This window comes from Lepidochelys kempii, chromosome 5, assembly GCF_965140285.1.
Source record: "Lepidochelys kempii isolate rLepKem1 chromosome 5, rLepKem1.hap1, whole genome shotgun sequence".
NCBI lineage: Eukaryota > Metazoa > Chordata > Testudines > Cheloniidae > Lepidochelys > Lepidochelys kempii.
Window position 1 is genome coordinate 12,673,995 of NC_136384.1, and position 27,145 is coordinate 12,701,139.

General features: G+C 41.3%; 1 protein-coding gene, 1 long non-coding RNA gene and 1 pseudogene across 7 annotated transcripts in view; 1 reads left to right on the forward strand and 2 right to left on the reverse strand.

The window, feature by feature from the left end:
* Window positions 1–3,357: 3,357 nt before the first annotated feature.
* On the reverse strand, window positions 3,358–5,728 carry LOC140911108 (uncharacterized). Its single transcript, XR_012158837.1, has 2 exons — window positions 5,551–5,728; window positions 3,358–4,003 (listed from the first exon to the last, which is right to left on the reverse strand). It is a non-coding gene; the product is annotated as an uncharacterized LOC140911108 (long non-coding RNA).
* Window positions 5,729–9,330: 3,602 nt separating this feature from the next.
* The window catches only part of EPG5 (ectopic P-granules 5 autophagy tethering factor), an 84,728-nt gene continuing 66,913 nt past the window's right edge, over window positions 9,331–27,145 (reverse strand). For 3 of the 6 annotated variants that reach the window (XM_073343446.2, XM_073343445.2, XM_073343450.2), the window contains 8 exons: window positions 25,342–25,527; window positions 20,319–20,528; window positions 20,039–20,183; window positions 18,315–18,557; window positions 17,148–17,367; window positions 15,277–15,492; window positions 13,766–13,880; window positions 9,331–11,707 (listed from right to left, as the gene is read on the reverse strand). In XM_073343446.2, coding sequence (XP_073199547.2) covers window positions 11,525–11,707; window positions 13,766–13,880; window positions 15,277–15,492; window positions 17,148–17,367; window positions 18,315–18,557; window positions 20,039–20,183; window positions 20,319–20,528; window positions 25,342–25,527 — 1,518 coding nt within the window. In that variant the 3' untranslated portion in view covers window positions 9,331–11,524. Of the gene's footprint in view, window positions 11,708–13,765; window positions 13,881–15,276; window positions 15,493–17,147; window positions 17,368–18,314; window positions 18,558–20,038; window positions 20,184–20,318; window positions 20,529–25,341; window positions 25,528–27,145 lie in introns of those variants that run through there. The other 3 variants (XM_073343447.2, XM_073343448.2, XM_073343449.2) reach the window with 3 other exon arrangements.
* LOC140912010 (ATP synthase F(0) complex subunit k, mitochondrial pseudogene) lies at window positions 24,033–24,258 on the forward strand (annotated as a pseudogene).

The window sequence follows — 27,145 nt, forward strand, 5'->3', positions numbered from 1 at the left end:
AAAGGGTACGTCTACACTTGCAATCCTGAAATGCTACTGCTGCGCATGGAAATATACCCAATCTAGCTTTAATCTAGTTAGCTCAACCGCATGGGCATCACCATGGGCTAGCTGCATGAGTAGTTACCCAGGATCCAGGCGGGCTTGCCCAGCCAGCCTGCAGATTCACGGCTCTGGTGCCCAAGGTGGCTCGGGTACATCTGCTCAAGCTGCAGTCACAGCCTGGGATTACAGTAAGGATGTACTCTAAAAGGCACAAACGGACGACGGGTTGGGGATAGGGAATAAAATACAAGCTAATGAACATGGTGGTGACAGGCCGTTTTGCTGCTGTTGGCTTTTGCTGCTTTGAACTGAGAGTAGCAGGGAGATAACAGCGGGACCCTAGGTATCTAATTACATGGCCTCCATAACCGTGGCATATGAACACCTCACGATCTTTTTTTAAAGCAAAGTTACAATGAACCATTAACATACAACATCGCCCACTACTTATTCAGGGTGAGGCTAATAGTCAAAGAGCTTGGTTAAAGATTCTGGCTTGCCAGCTTCTCCTCTGAGCATACCAAAAAATACATTTATCCTCACACACCCCTGTGTGGTAGGGCAGGGCTGGAATCCCTTTTTGACAGATGAGGAACGAAGGCATAGAGAGAATAAGTGATGTGTCCTAGGTCACGCAAAATGGGTGGCAGAGAAGGGACTTGAAACCAGGTCTCTGAAGTGCTCAGCCAATGCCCTAACCACTCGGGGAGTTACCTGTAGTAAGGGAGAGAGAAAAGACAGGGCAACAAAAATGATTAGGGGACTGGAACACATGAGTTATGAGGAGAGGCTGAGGGAGCTGGGATTGTTTAGCCTGCAGAAGAGAAGAATGAGGGGGAATTTGATAGCTGCTTTCAACTACCTGAAAGGGGGTTCCAAAGAGGATGGCTCTAGACTGTTCTCAATGGTAGCAGATGACAGAACGAGGAGTAATGGTCTCAAGTTGCAGTGGGGGAGGTTTAGATTGGATATTAGGAAAAACTTTTTCACTAAGAGGGTGGTGAAACACTGGAATGCGTTACCTAGGGAGGTGGTAGAATCTCCTTCCTTAGAGGTTTTTAAGGTCAGGCTTGACAAAGCCCTGGCTGGGATGATTTAACTGGGAATTGGTCCTGCTTTGAGCAGGGGGTTGGACTAGATGACCTTCTGGGGTCCCTTCCAACCCTGATATTCTATGATTCTATGAATGAGGACAGCGATAGTCACAGCTGGTCACAGGACCAGCCATGACAGCTGGCCGGGTTTTGTAGGCACCACAACAGAGTGGAGTTTTAATGGGGGGCTGTGGAGGAGGAGGACGGAGTGGCTGTACAGATATTAATTGGGGAATTTTCCCCTTGCAAAATGGCAGCATAGAAGAAAGCAGGGAGTTGTTTGAAGAAGCCAGGTGAGGAATAAAGGCTGGGAATGTTGGCAGAGTCGCGGGGGGGAAAGGGGTCAACATTGCAATATGTTACTCTTTCAGGCCTGATTTCCTGTGGTTGTTTCCTTATCTACATAGCAAGAACTAGCTGCAGGATCTGATGCTGCAGTGTGGAAACCATAGGGATATTTTGGCTTAATCGTGACCATCGCGCAGGATACATTGAATTCCAATTTGGGGATCAATCCTGCACCCATTGGAGGCAGTGGGAAAACTCCCTGACATCCACGGAAGTGGGAATAGGCCTTAAAAACTGCAGCAAGGAGTTCAGTCTTGAGGTCTCAACCTGACCACCCTCCTACCGTTCCCATAGTGCTAAATGGGACAAGGCCTTTATATGGAAAAGGCCTGGGACAACCTAATAAGACTGTGTCTAAAGTCCTATCCAAAACAGGTTAGAAATACCGGCCTCTGGTTTAGAAGCTCCTTTTGGTGAGCAATGGCTACCGTCACTTTAAATGATTCACCACCCGAGGAGGCCGTTCCCAGTGATGGTGCAGATGGAGTCCTTGCCTTTTGGAGAAAGCAGGAGTCAGTGAGCTGCAGAACTGCCACAAGAGAAATTCAGTATTTTATTTTATTTTTTTAAAACCTTTTCAGTTGTCTGAACTGTTTTGAGGTACTCGTTCTTCATCTTCAGCTGATGTCATTTACCTTTCAGTGTTGCCCTGGAATTGCTGTGGATTCATTATCAAAGACGGTCAAATTAATAAGGACTCAGGAAATCTTGAGTTCAATACCAGGCTCTGCCACAGACTTTGTGTGTCACCCTGTGCAGGTCACTTCAATCTAGTCTGTGCCTTGGTTCCCCATCTGTAAAATGGGGCTAGTTCTTCCCTGTTTCGAGGCTAAAATCCATTGATGATTGTTAGATGGTCGGATACTATGGTGATAAGAGCCATGTAAGTAATTACATAGATACCCTTGATTTAATTAATGTGTTTCACAACAGCTTGAACTCCGTTTTGGGATGCATAGAATTTACTTTCAGTAACTCTGAAACCCTAATTCCTCCAAGCCCCACACTGCACCTTCCTCTTTGGTAATTACCCTCCATAACATTCACTTTGACTGACCGCAATAACCTACCGTTTGTAACTGCTGTGACTAGAATGGTGGTTATGTTGGGTTTCAGTATTAAGCAGTCAATTAAATCTAAAGTACAGTGCGTGTTTGCTAGACTCATGGGCCGGAGAGCAGATTAGATCTCCTTTACTTCTGCATCACTGCCCTCGCCCAGCAAACAAAATTCTAGGCAATCTGCCCACAGTGCATTCACTCTCATCACTGCATTACAGCAGAAGCCACAACAAAAGGCCTCTGCAGTGAGAGAGCTGCCCCCTGACCTCAAGATACCTACTGGATCTCATTTCCTTCCTCACCTGACTCTATAAAGGGATAGAAAGAATAAGGAAAGGAAGCCTGTCCATCAGGTGGGGAGAGAAGCGCACACACATTTTGGGAGTGGGACAGAGGAAGCAAAATAAATGCTTTTTCGCACCTCACTGGAGAATCCTCCCCCTGGCGTGGAGGTCCTGGTTCTGGGGACACACAGAAGGCAGACTAGAAGCTGCATGTATTTTGTTTCTGTGTAATATACTAGCTAGTAAGTACACAGTTCTCTGCTCTAAGCAGATTGCCAGATCTACTCAGATATGTGATTATGTAACCATCCAGTGACAATGCCATCGCAAGCCCGTCCTTTGGCTCAGATCGTTTTTGGAGCATAAGATCCAAGTTCTACTCCTAGGTGCACAATTTAAATGATGTCTAATATCCACACATTGCCGTGGCTTTGTCTCAACCGACAGTGGAAGACTCTGGATGCTGATGTCAGATGCACTGTGTAGTTTAATAGCAAAAAATAGGCAGTCTGTAGTTCAACAACATGCAGTTAATATTGTACTTGGCTTTGTTTATTGGGGGAGGGGGGGAGTTCTAATTAGAATACAAGCTGCATTTTGTTCCTATTAAAATAATAGTGTCAGAAATTTGAGATGGAAATTAGCCACTAGGGTCACATTATCCTTAACCCATCCTAGTACAGGATTGTTCCTTAACAGGACAAACTGGATCTTGAAAAATACTTCTTTGCTCTGACTGTGTCTTCCCCACTTACACGCTGATCCCTCGAGCTGTTCTGCAGGGGGAAAGGGCTCCACGGGTGTTAGTGTTAAATAAAATACATTTAAAGGGGGGAACATACATTTTCAGATTATTTCTAGGACATATAATACAGTAGTTACTACGGACTCCGTTTGTTGCAACAATCAACACGTACCACATGTACACTCCCACTGCCTCCCTCTTTCTTATACACACACATTTTACAATTGTTTGTTGGGTAGATGGGCAACATTAAATCATTCAGCTTGGCGAGTCACAAAATGTCCACGAATCTGTCCTCTCCTAAGACATGCAAAATATACAGAGTTGGGAGCAGTGTGAGATCAGGACCAGGTCTCAGGTCATAGAAGGCTCGATTCCTGGCTTTGCAATGGACTCCCTGCGCAAACTTGTGAAGTACATGGAGTTCTGCAGATAAAAACATTGTACATAAGTATTATGCTTCAGTTTTTCTCCTGCGCTGCATTATCACAGGTTACTGCTACTCTTAAATTAGCACTAGTAATCAAAGTACCAAAGGACATGAAGAGGAGAAATTCTTAAATTGCCTATACACCAATGCCTATACAGGCTGAGTAACAAACAAGAGGAATTGGAATTGCTCATTTATGAGCATAAATTCAATCTAATTGGTATTACTGAAACCTGGTGGGATGATTTGCACTATTGGAATGTTAAAAATCAACGGTTATAACCTAGTCGGGAAGGATCAAGTAGCATAAGCATAAGCTACTTTGGAGTGGCACTTTGTGTCAAAAATGGCATTACCGAATCACTGATAACTCAGAAGAAAATGATCTTGAATGCGTAAGGATAAATGTCCTAACAGATAAAACACAAGATGGGGTGTTAGTTGGGGTCTGCTATAGGCCACCAAATCACACTGAGAACAGGATGACCAATTTATTTGAGCATAAGCTTTCGTGAGCTACAGCTCACTTCATCGGATGCATAATTAAAGTTTAATTTATTTATGCATCCGATGAAGTGAGCTGTAGCTCACGAAAGCTTATGCTCAAATAAATTGGTTAGTCTCTAAGGTGCCACAAGTACTCCTTTTCTTTTTGCGGATACAGACTAACACGGCTGCTACTCTGAAACATGAGAACAGGATGGCCATCTTCTCATACACCTATCTATATGGCGTAGGAAAACCACCTGCATGAGCATGGGGAACTTCAGTCTGAGGGACAAATGTTGGAAGTCTCATGCTGTCAGTATTAAAACATCCTTGGAATTTCTAAACATTGCTGATGACAATCTCCTGCCACATACGCACACACAAAAGTTTCAGAGTAGCAGCTGTGTTAGTCTATCCGCAAAAAGAACAGGAGGACTTGTGGCACCTTAGAGACTAACCAATTTATTAGAGCATGAGCTTTCGTGAGCTACAGCTCACTTCATCGGATGCTCAGGAAAGCTTATGCTCAAATAAATTGGTTAGTCTCTAAGGTGCCACAAGTCCTCCTTTTCTTTTTGCGGATACAGACTAACACGGCTGCTACTCTGAAACCTGTCATTATGCAAGGCACTGAATTTAGCCGTATGGAGTGGAAATCTATCAACTTCATGAAAAAACACGTAGGCATGCATCCGATGAAGTGAGCTGTAGCTCACAAAAGCTTATGCTCAAATAAATTGGTTAGTCTCTAAAGGTGCCACAAGTACACAAAAAAGTTTTGCTGCCAACATGGGGAAATTCTTTGTTAGACCTTGTCCTGACATAGAAAGAAGAGCTGAATTACAACTTAATGGTAACTTAAGTTCAAGTGGTCATGACTGGGGGGGATATGATAGAGGTCTATAAAATCATGCCTGGTGCGGAGAAAGTAAATAAGGAAGTGCTATTTACTCCTTTTCATAACACAAGAACTAGGGGTCACCAAATGAAATTAATAGGCAGCAGGTTTAAAACAAACAAAAGGAAGCATCTTTTCACACTATGCACAGTCAACCTGTGGAACTCCTTGCCAGAGGATGTCATGAAGGCCAAGGCTATAGCAGGGTTCAAAAAAAGAAAAAGAACTAGATAAGTTTATGGAGGATAGGTCCATCAATGGCTATTAGCCAGGATGGGCAGGGATGGTGTCCCTAGCCTCTGTTTGCCAGAAGCTGGGAATGGGTGACAGGGGATGGATCACTTGATGATTACCTGTTCTGTTCATTCCCTCTGGGGCACCTGGCGTTGGCCACTGTCGGAAGATAGGATACTGGGCTAGATGGACCTTTGGTCTGACTCAGTATGGCCATTCTTATGTTATTATATCACATTTATAAACCTGCAAGCAGAATTTCAAGTCCAGATCAGTAATATATATATTTTGTGATTTAATAGGGCCAATTTCAAAAAGCTGAAAACAATTATGAGCCAAATCAGCTGGGAGGAAGAATTTAATCAGAAAAATGTGAATGATAATTGGCAATTATTTAAGAACACCTTAATAGATGACAAAACCCACAAATATTACAATTGAGGAACAAGGCTGTGCTGGTTAAAAAACTGACCTGATTTAGAGGGGAAGTGAAGGCAGTTATAAAAAATTTTAAAAAATAGATTAATGGAAGAAAGGGAAAGTTGATAAAGTATAAATCAGAAGTTAGGAATTGTATAATTGTATAATATTGATAAGGAAAGCAAAGGGACACAAGGAGAAATCTATGGCCACCAAAGTTAAGGACAATAAGGAATTTTTTTAAAAATATACTAACAACAAGAATCCTGACAAAGTATTGGTCCGTTACTCAATGGAAATGATAGAATTATCAATAATAAGGAAGAAGAGACAAAAGTGTTCACTATATATTTTTGTTCTGAAATTGATGGGAAAACAGCTGATATAGTCTCATCACATGGTGGTAACTCTCCTCCCATTCCACTAGTATCTCTGGAGGACGTTAAATAGAAGTTACTAATGTTAGATATTTTTAAATCAGCAGGTCCAGATAATTTGCATCCCAAATTTTTAAAAGAGCTGGCTGGACAGTTAGTATTTGACTTTCAATAAGTCTTGGAGTACTGGGGAAAAGAAAGCGAATGATGTGCCTAATTTTAAAAAGCGGTAAACGGGATAAGATCAGTCAGCCTGACATCAATCCTGGACAATATAATGGTGGGCTTCTATGGGGCTCAATGAATAGAGAATTAAGAGAATTAAAGGAAGGAAATGTAATTAATACAAATCAATATGGGTTTATGGAAAATAGATCCTATCAAACTAATTTGATTGCTTTTTAATGAGATTACATGTTTAGTTGATAAGGGTAATATTGAGGACATAACCTGAAAGGCATTTGACTTGCCACACAACATTTTGATTAAAAACCTAGAATGATATAACATTAAAATGGCATACACTAAATGAATTAAAAACTGGCTAACTGATAGGTCTCAAACTGTAATTGTAAATGGTGAATTATCATCAAGTAGGTGTGTTTCTAGTGGGGCCCTGAAGAGATCAGTTCTTGGCCCTACACTATTTAACATTTTTATCAGTGACCTGGAAGAAAAGAAAATCATCACAGGTAACATTTCAGATGACACAAAAATTGGGCGAGTGGTAAATAATGAAGAGGACAGATCACTGATTCAGAGCTATCTGGATTGCTTGGTAAATGGCACTCAAGCAAACAACATGTGTTTTAATAAGGTTAAATGTAAAAGTATTCATCTGGAAACAAAGAAGGTAGGCCATATTATAGGAGGGGGGACTTTATCCTGGGAATCAGTGACTCTGAAATCTGGAAAAGATTTGGAGGTTGTGGTGGATAATCAGCTGAACATGAGCTCCCTGTGTCATACTGCGGCCAAAAACGCCAATATGCTCCTTTGATGCACAGACAAGGGAACATCAAGTAGGAGGAGAGAGGTTATTTTACCTATACATTTGACACTTCTGGAATTCTGTGTCCAGTTCTGGTGCCCAAAGTTCAAGAAGGATGTTGATAAACTGAGGAGGGTTTAGAGAAGAGCCATGGGAATGACCGGAAATCACGTCTTATAGACTCAACAAGCTCAATCTATTTATCTTAACAAAGAGGTTAAGGGGTGACTTGGATTACAGTCTATCAGTATCTACATGGGGAACAAATATTGAATAATGGGGCTCTTCAATCTAGCAGAGAAAGGTAGAACATGATCCAATGGCTGGAAGTTGAAGCTAGACAAATTCAGACCGAAAATAAGGTATAAATTTTTCAGTGAGAGCAATTAACCATTGGAACAATATACCACAGGTCATAGTGGATTCTCCATCACTGGCAATTTTTAAATCAAGATAGGATGTTTTTCTAAAAGATCTGTGTGACATTACATCCCATATCCTTCACTGAAATATGCTTAGGCTATGCATATGGCAAAACTAAGACATATTTTACGTAAGATGGGTCATGTGAGTTATCATTGGAAAGGTTATGATTTACTGAATGTGATTATCCTATTTGTATGCATGTATCATTTCTGTATCTGAAGTTAGTAATACGAACTATGTATCAGTTACAAAAGAGCTTGCACCTGGGGAATGCCCACCAGACAGTAGGCAACCAGCTTGGATGGGCTATTAGGAAGGACAATACGTCTTTGAAGATGCTAATCTCCCTCTTTCTTGATGCATCCGATGAAGTGAGCTGTAGCTCACGAAAGCTCATGTTCAAATAAATTGGTTAGTCTCTAAGGTGCCACAAGTACTCCTCCTCTTTCTTGAGAAGTTTCCTGGGATGCTGCTTTAACACTGCAGGGTCAGGTGATCATGTCACCTTGTACTGGACATCGTTTTGGACTTCTGGTATTTTTCCACTGGAAGGGGGTGGGGGTCAAACTGGGAAACAAAGGATTCCTGCCATAAGCAAATTCTATTTAAGGCTGGGGAATGAGTTAATCTTGGCTCTTCTCCACTGCCTCCCCACCCAAGAAGGAAGACAGCTGAAAACACCTGAAGAAACAAAAGAAACTAAGATTGCGGGGGGGGGGGGGTGGCGTGGGCAGGGTCAGGGGCTGAGCCCAGGCAAGAAAGGTCAACCTGTAAAGGGAAAACCTGGAGATTTAAACTGCAAGCAGTGCAGTTTACCTTCAAGAAACTGTGCAACCTGCATAAAACAATATTTAGGGTAAGAAATTACTATTTGTACCAATTTCTTTAACATATTAAGCCTAGTTTGTGTGATTGTTTTATTTGCTCAGTAATCTGCTTTAATCTGTTTGCTATCCCTTATAATCACTTAAAATCTACCTTTTGTAGTTTTTTGTTTATTCTAAAACCCTAGTTTGTGCCATTCATAACTGGAGGGGGTGCAAAGCTGTGCATATCTTCCTCCACATTGAGGGAGGGAGCGAATTCCATGAGCTTATACTGTATAGATTTCTATAGAGCGCAAGACAATATAATTTTGGGTTTACACTCCAGAGGATGTGTGCACCTGAGTGCTGGGCAATTCACCGAGCTGAGTCTTCCACACAGAGCTGGTTGCAGAGACTGTGTGATTCTACAGCTGGGTGTGTTCCTACCTGTAAGACAGGATGAGGGAGCCCAGGCTGGTGGTACAGGTGGGCTCAGTGGGACCCCAATACATCAGGTGGCACCCTGGAAGAGGGGTCCAACCTGTCACAATCTGCTCTACAAATTCTATGGCCTGTGCTATACAGGAGGTCAGACTAGATGGTCCCAAAGAGTCCAAGGCCAGAAGGGATCAATGAATTTGCCTTTCCAGTCTTCATTTTCTTAACAGAAATTAGGTTGTAGTCCAGCAGACCATTCACTTTATTGCAATGGACACAGTTCAAGTTTTCCAAAAGCCACAAATATAGGGATCAGAAGTGCACAAAATTAACTTCGAACAGCTTTTATTTCCAAAATTGTAATAAATATTACCATGAAGAAAAAGCAACATTCTTGCCATACTCCTCCTGGGCCTCTTAGGACCTCTGCCAATCATATAACATGCTAGTGCAATGGGCACACAAGGAATAGAGTCAGGAAAGGCAACTAACCTAACTTGAAGACTTCAGACACCCAGACGATACCGTCATCTCCCAAGTGTGGGATAATATGGCTGTTTCTTGTGGCTCAATGGAATTATTGGGACCTTTACCAGGAGCTACTTGATTTTCCTTTTTTTTTTTTTATTTCATCTGGTCTTTGCAGGCCTAGTACATTATAAATTCACCATCTGTAAAAACTCAAGTGCTGACACAATGGTTTTAAAACCTGCATGTCATATATATATATATCTATATCTAGAATAGTCCTGTGTTTTCACATTTTTTACACAACTGATGCATAACATTACTTCTACTAAAGCGCTAAAACCAGTGCCTTAAGCCTAAATGAAAAAAGCAGTAGAATTTATTTTTCCAGTTGCAAAGTTCTCAAATGGGTCTGTTAAAAACATGCAGAGTGATGGTTGGCTGATGCACAAAACAAAGGACATAGCAAATATGGGCTGGTATACAGAGAACAAAACTACAAGACCAATTGGAGAATAGGTGTTGTCTGAAGTCTCAACTGACATGGTTTACATAATTTGGCAAGAAGAGAAAGGGAAATCACAAAACAAGTGAGTCATTCAGTAACTGGTTTGTTCTCTAACACTAAAACTATATTTAAGTGCAATACTGGCGAATGTGCTGATGATCAATTATGGAAGAGGTTGTAGGTAGAACTTTTCCTTTATTGGTGACCAGAGCTAAGTGTTTTAAAATGTGAGTGTGTCCTAAACATAAAGGCACTGAGTAATAGCTGGGAAAAAGATATCATGGTTCCTTTGCAAAAATCCTGAGGTATTCACAGACCATGGCTACAGAACTTTAAGGCCATCTGGAACACATCAGATCCTACAGCGGCAAATAAAATGGCCACAGAGCCATATAAACACAGCTGGGAAGACCTGTTCTCTGCTTTCTTATTACATGTTCCTTTCATTAATGCTCTCAAAGAAGGCAACAAAGATTATGATAATTAAACTGACAAATTTACAGGCCCACGGTTCACACCTTGGTAACAGAATTTTAAGAAGGAATCCCCAAATTCAACACAGAGTAGGTCACTTCTCATAGTGTCATCTCCAATATCAAGATACCCAACTAGTGAGGAAGGAAAGTCACAATAGTCTCCATGCTGGTCAATTCAGCCATAAAACAACCAGTCTCCTTCAGCAGCACTGAGGAACTGGTGAGCTAACATGAATACCATTGGCTATTTTCCCATCTACATCTAGAAACTCAGTTCTTGACTTTATCTGTCTTTATAATAGAAGCAACATGGACATGAATGGTTCATTCTAGCAAACAATATGGAATCAGATTCAGTAACTTCTGGAACTTGGGAAAAATCTCAAGTGCTTAGTTAAAATTTCAGCTACTGCTTAGAGGGGTGGAAAGAAACGTAAAAGTCACATTCAACTGCAGAGGTCTGTGCGATTTTTAAAGAGACACTATATTCATGGATATAGTGAGTTTCCAAGTTTCAGAATAGGTAGGTTGATAACTTTTAGAGGTGCAATGGTTAAACAGTGGTTCAAAACTCTGCTTACACGCAATCCTGACATTTGGATTGGCCCAAGCAATGAAGTCTCAGAAGAAGAAAAAGGCACAAAGCAAAAAAACAACTGCTGTATACAAGACAAGGACAAGCTACATCCTCTCAAAGGATTCACATATCTATTCTCAATTACCCTTTTAGATTGTACTATACACGGGAAGCCATTCAAGTGTTTCCACCAGATAGAAATTGAGTGACTCCACTTAAAGCAGTAAGTTAAGAACTTAACAAAAAACCCCGAGAGGTGAAAACATGCCCGTGGACATTTCCCACCCAGGCTCCCCCTTTTATATAAAGTACAACTCTCCAAGTGAAAATTACTTGTGCAATAACAACTTTGAACATAAACTGGAGAAAGCCAAAACTGTAAAAAGGTTTCTGGTGATCTCAGTGCTTGCTATCGTATCATGTCCAAGTAATGCACTTCTGGGTACAGAGTGTTCACAAGGAGAGCCAAGAGATTATTTCCATCTTGAAGACAATGATCTGGGTGCTTGATAAACTGGGATGCCTGGGAGAGCTGTTCCTGATACTCCATATATTGTTTGTTTGATGCCATAGATTCAAGGGTATTCAGTGCCTACAAATACAGGAAAAAAATTAAAGTTAGCTAAGTATATTCTGTCCCTATTTTCTGCAGTTATAATTCATGGGCCAGATCATTAGCGGGTGTAAACAAATGTGATTCCATTTACTGCAATGGATCTATATTGATTTACACTACTTGAGAATCTGACCCCGCATCTACCTAGTGGTTTTATACAAATATTTGTATAACAAGCTCCCATGATCGTGTAATATTCAACATGCACATTTTGTATAGTACAGTATCAGCAGATTAGATTCACACTACATATGCCAATGTTGTTCTCTCTCTATGGGGGATAGGAACAAATACCCTGTCTTAAGTTTCACTGTGGTTCTTTAATAGGCATTCCATTTATATTTACATCAGGCACTAAAGAGTTAACCTTTGGGGAAAAACACATCAAATACAGCTCGTAGTACTCTTGCAATTCACTTCACAATGTTCTTATCAGTTCCCATGATTTCCATGTAAGTATATACATTGTTTCTGCCCAACATTGTCAGGATAAAAATAATGTTAAAAAGAAATCCCTAACCTAAGTTAGCACTAACACCAGTGATTAATTAAAGCTGGAAGAATTCTGAATGGGAGGGAGGGATAGCTCAGTGGTTTGAGCATTGGCCTGCTAAACCTAAGGTTGCAAGTTCAATCCTTGAGGGGGCCATTTAGGGATCTGGGGCAAAAATTGAGGATTGGTCCTGCTTTGAGCAGGGGGTTGGACTAGATGACCTCCTGAGGTCCCTTCCAGCCCTGAGATACTATGATTCTAACCTCATTTACTTTTCACTCATACCAAAGAAGGAAAAGAGAGTAGTCAGCTTCGCTTTCATTTCTGGTTAATTCCGCTGTCAGCTTCTCATGCACTAGCATTGCTGCGATGTGCGGATTGCAAACACTCTGCAGGGGGATGTTTTTCTGTTGTCTGAGTCATTTAAAGGTTTGTATTCACAAAACTTAAAATGTTGGGCTAAACATAGCCTGAATAAAATCCTTTAAAGGGAATATATTAAAGTGAAGGCTGACATTTTTTTATCCCTTCTACCTGCTGTTGCTGGGTCCCAATGTTCCTGAACTCAGCTATCGTGGACATGAAAAAGTTGCATTGATTTACCCAAAGAAACAATTTTAAGCCAGTTAAGTTAAATTGGTACAAAAGGCTTCACAGACACTCTTGTTTGGATTTAAACCAGTCTTATTTAGCTTAGACAATGAGGAATCAGTTAAACTGAAATACGCCCCTCTTAAATAGAGATATGAGAGAGAGACCACACAGAGGTATGCACCGGTTTAATTCAATTTAAAAATCACACTTTTAATTAAGCCAGTGAATCTTGTCTATACAGACAAGACCTCAGAAGAACTTAACCCTTTCCTGTCTGCTTTTTATTGACACCTTTTGTATTCTGAAGATATTGGAAAAGTTTATTTTTGATCCAAAGTTTAAGAAACACACAAAATACTGGAAATCGATGTTCCATTGATAAAAGTGTTCACTCCTCTCCTTCGCCTCACTGCCAAAGAGTATATTTTCCAGTTCCTTCTGTTATCTAGTTTCCATTATTTCTTACTCAGTGTATTGAGCTTACTATTTCACTGAAAGCGGTGTGTTTTAAGATTTCTAATGTGACAAAATATTCCTGCCAAACAACATGGGTAGCTGTGCAACCAGCTTTGCCTATACAACTCCCTGCCCTCGCCTAGATCACCTCAAGTATCTTAGTCTTGCTCTCTCAAATACATGCTAGCAGTCTTGCCAAGTTATATCCAATAGTGCAGTAGTTTGTGATACAAACAAATGTGCCTCAAGTTACAAGGATAAGATCAACTAATTGCTTTTGACATTCAGAATTTAGACCCAGATATAAAGAGGGGGAAAGCATTGAGGGCCAAATTAGGACGGACATTTCGCTCTCACTGATATCAGGCATTTCAGAGAAGGTAGGCTTAATATACATTGTTTGTAACGATTCCCATGAGCCTCACACTGCAACTTGATTAGCCAATACAGAGACACAGGATGCTCAGTGAAATCAATGGCTGGCACACTACCTGCTGGGCTTTCTGTGAGAGCTGCAATTCTGAACCAGGCTTCAGACGGATTTGATTCTCCTGAGGAATCTGCACTGACAGGAAGGCTGACATACTGCGGGCAACCACCCGGAACCTTAAGTGTCAAGAGGAAGAGAGAAATTGATGTAAAATTTAGATGTTACTAAGCATTAGGATTAGACATGTCAAAAATATCACCCTATTATTTCTTGCACTAAACCAGGTGAGCGATCTTTCTACTTTTTTTTTTTTTTAATGCAATGCACCTCTTGCAGTATAATATAAATTAACAAATAAACTGGAGATCTCGTTGGTCCCTAATTATATCCTCAGATCACCCCAAAGCACTTCTTTTAATTCTTTGTACTTACATCTTTTGTGCATTTTCAGATGTTTATTACTGGAATCCAAAGGTGAAATCCTGGCCCCACTCAGCTTAATGGGAGCTTTGCCATTGGTAAGGTTAAGATTCTGTCACTTGCATTTTTAGTAAAGGTCAGGGACAGGGCACGGGCAATAAACAATATATTCATGGAAGCCTGTGACCTGTCCCTGACTTTTCACTAAAAAATACCCTAAGGGAAGACTAATAGTCAGAGTGATGCTGGGATTGATCTCCGGCAGCCACTCCAGCCCACGGCCGCTCCAGTCCCAGTGGGGCGGCCCTGGGGTTGACCACCACTGCTCCAGCTGCAGTGGGGCTGACCCAACCCCTGCTGCTGCTCCAGTGGCCCCGGGGCTGACAGCTTCTCCAGCCCTGCCCTGGAAGTAGTCATGGAGGTCCCAAAAAGTCACAGAATCCATGACCTCTGTGACAGAATTGTATTCTTAGCCTTTGGTTTCCATGGGGGTAGGATTTCACCCAAAAGAAACTACTCGCATTCTTAAAGTTATGCTCATGCTCAAGTGCTTTGCTGGATCCGGGCCAAACTAGAAACAAATATTTCTGGTTTGGATTAGTTTCCCTTTCATTTTTCAGTTGAATTCCTTTTTCTTCTCTTATTACCAAGCTTCCTATCCATCTCTTCAGGAAGGAAACTGCATAACACGCAAAGTTTGGTGTTTCTTTGAACCACTCTCACATGTTTTCCAACACATACAGGATAATATAGGAAAGGCAGAGCGGAACATGAATATACACATGCTGGTAATGTAAGACATGCAAGACAGTTGACTGCTAGAGACAAGGTAAAAGAAAGCCAGGCAAGTATTCTCTTTGATAGATCTCTCTGCAAACGTAACTAGAAATGGCACCAAACCAGAACTCCCAACTTCCCCTCTCTCCAGCACAAATTATGGGAAAGTTTACATTCAGATCTTAATGCAATCCCAAACCCCATTGTTTCCCTATAATGGGCCAAAACAAGACGACCCCCAAACCTTCAGGAACTTTGGATTCCTAACCCAACTTCAGAGCTTAGTTCCATCCATTCATAACGTGCATAGGATTTGAGCAAGTATTTTCAAAATACGTGCCTTCTCAATCAGAGCACTCCTTCCTAAATTCTTACCTGGGTGACAAAGGAGATTTCTTGCCTAGACCAATAACACCCAATATTCCAGACATCAGTCTCTCCTCAGCCAGCTGATTCTGCCTGCCCTGTATTGAGAGCAATATCCGGATGACTGATTCAATCAGGACGGCGTCATTCTGCTCCGTTTGGAGTAAGGATAACTGCAGGGCTTTATGCCACCAAAGAAACAGCTTTGCCTCTTCCTTCACTGAGCTTTTGGTAGATGAAAGAACAATGCTTAGAAACTGATCTTCCTTCTATTCCAACATCTCTTAAGCCTGTGGTACTGCGAAGTGTCCCTGTGCCCACCAGCCCAGTGAGGTGTTTAGTTGACAAGTTTGTGAAGGACATTTAGATACACTAGTCTTTATGCTGGAATAACTCCAGTGAAATATGGGCTTGATGTAGAAGTTAAAGGGGGAGGTTCAAAGGCCTGTATTATGGAGGAGGTCAAACTAGACTATCACAATGACTCCTTCTGCCCTTAAATTTATTAATAAATGGTATAAAATCTGGTGTAACGGACTGGGGAGTCAGGCCCATTGTTCTTTGATCTTGGCTTTGTTTACAGGTATTTGATTCTCTGAGAAGCAGTAGATTTTGTGTTTTAACCATGATTTTAAAACTTTCCACTTCATTGTATAGCAGTGGAAACACTGAAGGCTTCTGCTGAGCAAGGCACACAGCACAAGTTCCTCTGTGGATATTTTTAAAGATTGTTTTAAAACCAAACGGTCTGAAGTCACACCCAAGGTTAATGAACTCAGATATTCCACAGAAAGCATCAGCACAAGATATCTGCAACAGGCAGTGCTCCAATAACGTCTACCCAGTCCTTCTACCACCAAAAACCCTGCAGCAATCTTGGGGCAAGCTTTTAGCATTGGAGAAGGTACCAAAACAGCCTTTTTCAGATTGCTGTCTCTCCGCACTTTGGCAATCAAGTGAATAGAGCTGGAGGGTACTACAGTCATCAGACAGCCAAGAGATCTGAATTGCAAACAGGAGAGCATACATTTTCCTAACAAGACTTTTTAATCAAGAAAATTTTGCCCTTATTGCCACTGAAACGTAGAGGCATTTACCAGCCAATAGATTTGCGACATTCTGGATAGAACTGTTGATCAGCATGTAATACTTGCTAGTGCATTATACACCAGCACTATTTGTATTTTAATAAACAGCACTTACAGTACACCATAGCACTTTACAGCTTCAAAGCTCTTTACAAACAACAGTCAATTCTCTTCCTGTTCAGGTTTAATCTATGTTTTACAGGGATGCAGGGACATGAAGACCTCCACTTTCAAAAAGTGCCCACCAATACTGGGTGCCCAGTTGGAAATACTCGGGCCTGAATTTTTTCCCCCAAAGTTCCCGTATTAGCTTCAGGACCTTATAAAAAAATCAGGCCCCAAGCATCTCACATTGAACACTGAGGGCAGGTCTTCACTACCCATCGGATCGGCAAGTAGTGATCGATTTATCGCATCTTGTCTAGACGTGATAAATTGATCCCCGAACGTGCGCCCCGTCCACTCCAGAACTCCAGCTTGCGAGAGGCGGAAGCGGAGTCGATGGGGGAGTGGCAGCGATCGACTCGCCGCTGTCCTCACGGCCAGGTAAGTTGACCTAAGATACGCTGACTTCAGCTACGCTATTCGCATAACTGAAGTTGCGTATCTTAGGTTGACCCACACCCTAGTGTAGACCAGGGCTGAGAATGTAACATATTCTAAATTAGTGGACATCTGAAAATGTAGGCCAAGATGACTTGCTCAAGAAACAGTGGCAGAGCTGGAATTAGAAAGCCTGGAATATAGTCCTATACCAGAAAGAATGACTGTACTGAATCAAACTTTAAATACCTTGGATACACTTGCTCTAGCCATTTGCCAAGAGTTAGCAGCATTTTCATTTCATTGGTCAGAGTCTGCTCAGTGTTTAAACGCTGCAGCATGTAGACATAGAGGGTCAGGTAGCTTCCCAAGGATAAACATTCCTGCAGAAATTCTTCCATTGTGAGTTCAGGAACTTGAAGGGAGGCAAGTATAGGGCCCCAGCCTAAATCCTGGTTGAGAGGAAATTCTTAAAACAAAGGGAGAGAAGAGAATACAGAAAGGACAGGACGTTAAAACAGTTTTAGGACAAGGTAAAGCGTTCGACCTAACCTGCTTGTTTATGTTCCTTTCAATTAAGTAATTCATACTTTGGCAGCTATTTTCCAAATCATCAGTTTGTCAGAGAATCATGGAGGTTAAAGATGGAAAAGACCTATTAGGTTATCTCGTCAATCTCCATACAACCAAGTACATTTGCTGGTGTTACAGCAGTATTAATTTTATAAGTCCCAGTGATAGGGCTTCAAACACTTCCCTTGGGCAGGCTAAAATCTTACAGAATTGACTGGGGCAGAAATAGATATATAGTTCCATAGAAATCACTCCAAAAACCTACACAATTAGAGAGAACATGATCCTCTCTACATGGCTTCTTATAACCATCCCACAGAATTCTACCAAACATCATAAAATTTGTATTAAATTTTACATGACTGTTTTTAAAATCTATCCTTTTCTATTAAATTCTGTATGACTTTTCCATAACAGGATGGACTAGAATACATAGGAAGAGTCATTTAATTCCCCTCAGCTAGAAAGAGACAGTAGCCATCAGGTAAATCCAGACAGTATCAGAAAGTGATGTGTGGATGGAAACAACTCTAAGAAATCATTACATTAAGACTGTAAAACATACAACCAAAGAAATTCAAAAATAAGCAACAACACTGTCCATAACCTACTTGACTGTGTATTACTGCAGATACCTACACGGAGCACAGTAAGTAACGTCAACAACGTACTTCAGGAAAGAAGGTCTGATTATGAAATTAAAACCAAGTTAAAGCTATTACTGAGTAGCCTGAGGCTATAAGGAGCTCTAACCTAGCAATTAATTAGTGGACATTTCAAGGGTGATCTTTAATGTTAGCTCAGAACTTGGCATAAGTGACAGAATGAGAGGTTCTCTCTTACCTTCATTAAAGTAAGCTGTAATACAAGCTTCCGTAGTCTCCGCCATATGTCTGACCGAGGCCATGCTCTGGCATGCTGCTGTTAACAGGGGCATCACTAGCAAGCCATGCACTTTGGTGTTGATCCAGTTTTGTAAGATACCCCGTAGCGACTCTGCTGTTGTGATGCTAGCATTATTCATCATCATCAGCGCTTCTGAAAAGAGACTACTGAGGGCCATATGACGCGTTTGCATATCCATGTCTGAAAGTCAAAGAAAAAAATATCAGTAAGAATAAGTCAGGTGTGAAAATAAAATGAAAGAAGGAAGGAGGGATGGTCCTGTGTTTAAGGCACTGGACTGGGACTCAGGAGATCTGGGTTCAATTCTTGCCACTGCAATAGCCTTCCTGTATGACCTTGAACAAGCCACTTATTCACTGTGTGCCTCAGTTCTACATCTATAAAAAGGAGATGATAATCCTTCCTAAGAATCCACTTTGTCTTGCCGAATTAGACATTTCAGGCTAGGCCCTACAACTATATACTTGTACAGTACCTCACTCTAACAGAGTCCTGATCTCAGTTGGGGCCTCTACGTGCTACTATTATTTAAGGGGGAGGAGGGACGGACATTTACTGGGCTACCACTCAACCCAACTTGGTTATAAAATAAAGTTAATGAACACCTTACAGCCGTTTGATCACTTCAAATATGACCAGAGGAGTCCTAGAGATTTTAGCAGTCCCACGGCATTTCCCAAAATACTAGATTATCCAGATAATCTTGCCAATCTAAGCAGCTGAACCCCTTGCTTCATATTCAGACCCTGAATCTCTTTTCATAATGCCTATTCTATTTCATAGGGACCCTTTAAACAGCAACCACTTAAAACAATTTTCTTTAAAGCAATTTAAACATGTAATTATAATGCTTAGTTCTTATAATCCTTATATAAAGATGGCACTTTTCACAATTTAATTCAACAATTTACATTACTAAATGGAAATTAAGTATTTTAATACTATTTTTATAAACTGAATAACTAACTCATTAATCTTCACAGCCCGCTGCAAGGAAGTATTACTGTCACCATAGTTCAAATGGCGAAATGGAGGCTAAGAAGTTAAATGACTTTGCCAAGGCCACAGCCACTTAGACCCGGCTGTAAAAATTTTTACCAGACACCTAATGAACCAAATGATGACCAAAAAAAGAGAGAATTCCATATGAGCAAGGCCCTGGGGCAATGCTCTTGTGAGAAGTCTGGCCTTCCCTACCCCAGGTGCTGTGAAATGGGAATGTGCTGTCATTGGATGCTGCTAAGGGAGCTGCACCTTTCCCCCGGCCCCCCTCCAGCCAGCTTCTAACTAGCAAGTGTCTGACAAAGCTGATACATGACAACATGCTGTTCAGCTGCTAAAAGGAGGGCTCTTCCACCACCCGTTCCAAATCGCCTACACCCAAGGACCTTCTTTCGTTTGGCTGATGAGCGTGAGAGGGAATTCTCTCCCCTTCAGCTGTGTGAGAACGCATACGTGTTCTTCAAAACCAAGATACTTTCCAAGGGACATTCATTACATGGTCAATAAATCCTCAGAGGTCCAATGCCCATCTCAGAAATATAGCATGTATTGTAAATGCATGAAATAGTTCAAAAATTATCTGTATCTGTAACTAGCCTAACTCTATAAATAATATGTTTTGACAACTGTAAAAAACATGACATTTCCTTCAAACCAACCTGGAGGGTTAAAGATGACAATATCGTCTAAGAGCTTTGACATTTCTTGTTCCAATACCGAAAGAGTTATTTTTCCATTTTGTTCCAGGGTGATGAGAAACTGAACCACCTGGTGAATATATGCTTGGCATTTTAGTGTTGCGTCCTATTAAAATTTAAAAGAGTTGGCACACTTAGCTCTATTCTCATGGACCAGATGACCACATGACTCATCACAACCTCAACAAGACAACTAGAAGATGATCAAGAACAGTCCAGAGGAACTGCCAGTCATACTTACAAGATGTACATGACTATCGGAAGAAGCACCAAAGCCTGCAGAAACTTTTAAGAGTTTCACTATCAGGTCAGCTGCAGAATCCTTGGCTAAGATGATGGAAGGAGGATAGTGGCTGCTAAAGTAGCTGATGATGCTTTGATAAGATGCAATGCGCACAAGTTGCCATGGAAGAGAGCAGGTCTGTCCAAGAAGGTTAATCAGTGGCGATTCCTGAAGTTAAAAAAACCAAATTACTTTTTAAATTCCTTTCTATGAACACTCACAATACTAAATATTGGAAACTTATGGAGAGATCAATCCACAACGTTTAGATTAGAGATGCAGAGTGTAATAAAAAATCCACCAAACAGCTGACTGCTAGCAGTGTGGCTTTAATAGTTCATTGTACTAAAATAATACTCATTGTATTTGTACGTACTATTGTATTACAGTGGCATCTGAAAGCCCCAACCAAAATTAGCAGGCCAATGTGTTGGCACAATAACATGAACAGAGCTTCAATCTAAACACATAGGAAACTGTAAGAGGGCAAATGGACAAACAGAGACATGACCTGATTTCCCTAAGGTCACACCGGTCAGATAACATATGTCAGTGACAGAGGCGGGAACAGAACCCAGGTGTCCCATCATTTGGTCTCACACACACACACTCTCTCTCAAGCTCTCTCTCTCTCAACTTCTTCCCTCCTCCCACCTATGAAATTCCCAAAACGTTCCACTCCAAGAAAGCTGCAGCCACAAAGATTCTCCTAATACAATGGAACTATCCAAAGTTAGTTCATTGTGAATTTACTTATAAATCAGAATGATTGAATATTCCTAGGTTTCTCAATTGCAGTTAACTCAGTACAATCTAATACCCTAATGACCTGGAAATAACCCAAATGAAATCAGATGGACAAGAATGTTACAATTATAATTTTAATACAGATCTAACAATTCAGACATGTTGGGTCCATTTTAGGACACTCTCAGGAACAAAGGACTCAAATCAGAACTTGTCATTCAGGTAAAGAAGTCACATGAAAGTTCTAAGGGGAGAAAATAGTTCAGATGCTAATGAACCTTACTCTAATGGGTTTTACACCGAGTCCCCTGGAGGTGGGAGGAAAAGCTTTTTGGGGGTGTCACACATTATACACAAGTGTATCTCAATCCATGAAAGGATCTTCCCGCTTATCTAAACTGGTTAAGCGACAGGGAACGAAGGGTAGGAATAAATGGTAAATTTTCAAAATGGAGAGGGGTAACCAGCGGTGTTCCCCAAGGGTCAGTCCTAGGACCAATCCTATTCAACTTATTCATAAATGATCTGGAGAAAGGGGTAAACAGCGAGGTGGCAAAGTTTGCAGATGATACTAAACTGCTCAAGATAGTTAAGACCAAAGCAGACTGTGAAGAATTTCAAAAAGATCTCACAAAACTAAGTGACTGGGCAACAAAATGGCAAATGAAATTTAATGTGGATAAACGTAAAGTAATGCACATTGGAAAAAATAACCCCAACTCTACATACAATAAGATGGGGGCTAAATTAGCTACAACTACTCAGGAGCAAGATCTTGGAGTCATCGTGGATAGTTCTCTGACGACAGGTGGAATAAGCTCAGCCAGAGGCAGCTGGTTACAAAAATATTCAGATGGTGCTGCAATCTCTGCCCAATGAGGAGCCACAGCCAATGTCAAGCTGGCACAGAGACGAATCAGGCCTCGGGAACGCTGTATCACCCTGACCTGTTGCTATAGTTACATAGCCTCTCCATGTGTATGTTCAGAAGGGAAGGGAGAGTTTTATGGTAAGAAATAAATGTTTGCAGAAGCAGCTATACGGAGAAGGCTATACATAATATTCCAGGAAATGTAAAGAATGCTGATGACTGATTCAATTTGCTTATGTCATGCTATAAAAGTACAGAATCAGAGTGTATCTGGGTTTAAACAGGATGCTGATTGTTTTATGCTCCTTGGCAATTATGTCTGGGTTCCTGCACCACAGGTTTAGGTCTTTGCTTAATACTGTTCTCCAGTTTTGAACAGCCCTAGGCTGACCAGGGATAGATGCAGATGTGGGCAGCAGCAGTTCAAGCTAATTGTACTTAAATATCATACAGGAAAATGAAAAGAGCTCCTATAGATTTTTACATGGGGGAGAAGGGCAGCCTCTCTAGGAAGAGCCTTCCATGGCTATTAGGGAAGGATCACCTGGAGGAGTGAGATAAAGACTCAGTGGTGGGGACAAGTATGTTTAGGGGGAGGGATAGCTCAGTGGTTTGAGCATTGGCCTGCTAAACCCAAGGTTGTGAGTTCAATCCTTGAGGGGACCATTTAGGGATCTGGGGCAAAAATTGGGGATTGGTCCTGCTTTGAGCAGGGGGTTGGACTAGATGATCTCCTGAGGTCCCTTCCAACCCTGATAGTCTGAGTTTATTTGGTTTTTTACAACCCCTAAAAGGTCACTGGAGGCTCAGTTGCAGCTAGATCACTGCTTCTTACAACCACTTCCTATGCCAGGACAACTTCCCCTTAAGCAATACACAAAACATTACTATGCTTTCAAATCTCTTAGCTGTACTCCAGGGAGGGCTGTTTATTACATTTAGGAGTAGCACATGTCTGTTAATCATTCCCTGCTTGAGAAAATACAGCAGCCTGCTTCCTTGTAGAGGGCTGACTCCTCATTAGAAAGGCCTGGAACCAGATATATCTATCTGGATTCATCTAACATGCCTCCCCTCTCCCACAAGCTCTGGATGCATTTACATTAAAAACTGTAAAATTCAATTCACAGAGAGGTTATCATGCCACATGCAACACAGTATAGAAGTCCAGTCTGAATTAAACTGAAACAACATAGCTAAGGGTATTTTCAGTCCTTATTCTCACAGAAAGGCCCTAACCAGTGAAATGTTCTTATTTACAGGGGCCATGGGGAGCAGGGTGAAGCAATAATTTTATTTAATACACCAGGGTAAGTCAGGCTCTTCACATGAAGATGTCCCACTGTGGGCACTGGAAAGCTACCTCAAAAGAGAGAAGTGATCCAGTGGTTAGGGCACTGGGCTGGGACTTGGGTAACCTGGCTACAAGTCCCTGTTCCACTAAACACTTCCTATGTGATCTTTGTGCCTCAGTTGCCCATCTGTAAAATGGGCATAATAGCACTTCCCTGCGTTTTGAAAGGACATTATGCTAAAGGGAACCATATATATGTTAAAAGAAAAGGAGGACTTGGGGCACCTTAGAGACTAACAAATTTATTTGAGCATAAGCTTTCGTGATCTACAGCTCACTTCATCCGATGCATTCCATATATATCTGTTGTGACAGTGACAGACCAGATGCCGGCTCAGGTCAGAGCCAGGTTAATTCGCTTGTGTATTAGCATAGATCAAAGTGATTGTTAAATGTATGAATGTATTTGGTGTTTAAACATAATGAAAATGAATGGATCGTTACTTGCATAGTTTTCAATCATTTGTGTCCTGTTATAATGTAATAGCAAACATTTACATAACATATACACCTGTAACTAAGGCCATGTGAAAAGCAAATGAAGAGCTTTATCATCAGAAAAAAGACTAATTTCAAAGCACATGGTCAGTGTGTGTGATGGCCTGAGGTCAAATAGACTCAAAATGCATTCCTCACTGCCCATCAACTTGGAGTCGGCAAAGGGCACCGAGCGGCAGGAGAGCACGCGGCAAGACCATCAACCATGCTAGGACATGACTCTGGAACACAGCACAAGTTCACTGGTATTCAGAAATACTTCAATTCCTACACCACAACAGGCAGAAGGAATTATGTAATAGCTACATATGCAAGCATTGCCATGATCATCTTATATTTCAAGCGAAAGCCTAAAAAACAAACTCCAGCAGTGACGGAAAAATAGTGGTTGTTGGCATGTGTGTTAGTGTTGTACCTCATATTGCAAAGGAAACAGGAGTTGATGTACTATTATGTACAATTCAACAAAACAAAACATCAAAGGAAAAGCCCACATTGGGTAGCATCACTGTAAGCTTGCTGTCTGTGAGAAGAAGCTGTAAGTCTGGATTCAAGGAAAGCTCCTTCATCTCTGGACTGTTTGGACTCTTACAGGGAAGTGTACCAGATGCAAAAGTAGAGATCCCTAGAAGTCACCTGGGTACCCTGAAGAGACTTTTGGGAAACTGGCAGTTTATTACATCATTGCTACCATTTGGAATTACTCAATGTACTTATATTTTACCTGTTTTAACCTTTTAATAACTCTCATTTCCTTTTCTTAGCTAATAAAACTGTACTTAGTTTACTATAGAAATTGGCTACCAGCATTGTCTTTGGTGTAAGATCTAGAGTACCAGTTGATCTGGGCTGTCCCTTGGGACTGGGAGCAACCTGATGTGGTGTGATTTTTGGTCTGAGTGAACTTGTATCACAAAGTTCAGTTTGTCTCAGTGGCAAGACAGACTGGACAGTCTGAATGGACTGTCTGTGACTCCATGGAAAGACTAGTGTAGTAATCCAGGAGTTCCCATTTGTCAGTGGGTTGTGGTGAAATCTAATTATAGAAAACACCAGCAGTTTGGGCTGTCTGTCCTCTTTTTTGACAGTTTGCCCTGAGACAGGCACTCACAGCTGAGAGCCACTCCAGACAGCGTGACATACATATCTAAGATAGACAGACCCAATGGATCCAGGTTTGGACATAGTTCATGGAATTTCTTTTACCAGTATGCTGCAGCTCAGGCAGGCCTTAGATATGGTACACTTGCTTGCCTGATAATGGCAAACAACATAGAGATTAATGGATGCAAGGTATATTTCTGTAAACCTGACGGACCACTCTGTCAACAGCCTATCAGACACATTGTCTGGCCTCAACCATTAATATGGTGGCTTCTAATTGCCATCTCCACATATGTCATCTGCATAGGTCCCCGTAAGCACACAGAAATCTTAGCATTCTAAGCTTTGTTTACGTTTGTGACAAACCCAAGGCAATCTGATCCATCTCTGAACCTTTTCAAAATTACCTCTTTGCTTATAAGCTGCTCCTCCTTTGCCAACAGGACTACCATATAGAGCAAGCAGACAATCATGTGGTGTGTTTCAGGATGGGGCTTGGGATTCCAGGCATCAGACAGGACGCTGACCCAGTTTACATCACATAAAACAGAACCCAAGAAAATGAAACAACTCTTTGGGCTGCCTCTTTCAACCTAGGAGAAAAGAGACAGGCACCTTTATTTATTTAGATTTAAATAACTAAAAAGACGCTGTCCATAGCTTTAGGCACCCTAGCATCATTAATAAAGCAATTCAATCTCCGCAGCTTTAAATAATCCATTCAACAGGACCTCAAATCAGCCAGTCATCTACTAGAATTCCCTTCTACCCCTTCATCATAAAGGAAGCATAACCTTCAGCCCTCCCAAAACCGCAGTCAAAGAAATGTCTTTCGCAGTAGACTAAATTCAGACCATTTCAAATGCAGGGGCAATATTCAGGCTATTGTGGACTTTCAGTTGAAAAACTGCAACTGGCTTTTCTCTCTTTGGGGAAGACCAAAAAATTCTGTAACAATTTTAGACGTGCACGGACAATGCAACACCGACAGGAAGGCAGTAAAGGCCTTGGGGGAAAGATTCTGGAGTTCCACTTCTATATGTACCACAATTTTAGGGTGCAAATCAGAAGCAGTCAACTAGAGAATGGAAGTACGGTGATCATCATTTTAGTTAGCAAAAAACTGGTTTATAATTCACTGATTGATACTTCACACATTGTCTCTATATTGATACGTATTTTCCAAAAAGTCATGTTAATTATGCATTATAAACCCAAAGTGATTGAGAAGTCAATTTTTTGGGAAAGGTTCAGTACATTACCAAAATAAACACTAATTTGATTAATATTCTTTCTCAAGCTCACTACTTGTCTAGAAATTCATTTATAAGCTGTCCTCGGCGCAAATGCCTGAAAGCCTAGAGCCAACCTGACAAAATCATTCTTAGAAAGTTTAATACCTCACTGCATGGTGACAATGGCTAGGCAGCTGGTATGCTGTGGCCACTGCCCATCATGCTGCCATGGAAGAACTGGGCTCAATTGCTGATCGACCAAGCACATCCTGTGACACTTTGTGCAAGTCACTATGTTTTACAGTTTCCCATCTGTAAAATGGGGATAATAGCACTGCCCTACCTCACCAGGAGGTTGAGGATAAGAACATAAGAACAGCCATACTGGCTCAGACCAAGTATCCTGTATTCCAGCAGTGGCCAATGCCAAGCGCCCCAGAGGGAGTGAACAGAACAAGTAATCAACAAGTGATCCATCCCCTGTCTCCCATTCCCAGCTTCCGGCAAACAGAAGCTAGGAACATCAACCCTGCCCATCCTGGCTAATAGCCACTGATGGACCTATCCTCCATGAATTTATCTAGTTCTTTTTTCAATCTTGTTATAGTCTTGGCCTTCACAACATCCTCTGGCAAGGAATTCTACAGGTTGACTGTGTGTTGTGTGAAAAAATACTTCCTTTTGTTTGCTTTAAACCTGCTGCCTATTAATTTCACTTGGTGAAGCCTAGTTCTTGTGTTATGAGAAGGAGTAAATAACACTTCCTTATTTACTTCCTCCACATCAGTCATGATTTTATAGACCTCTATCATATACCCTCTTAGTCGTCTCTTTTCCAAGCTGAAAAGTCCCAGTCTTATTAATCTCTCCTCATATGGTAGCTGTTCCATACCCGTAAACATTTTTGTTGCCCTTTTCTGAACCTTTTCCCATTTCAATAATCTTTTTTGAGATGGAGTGACCACATCTGCACACA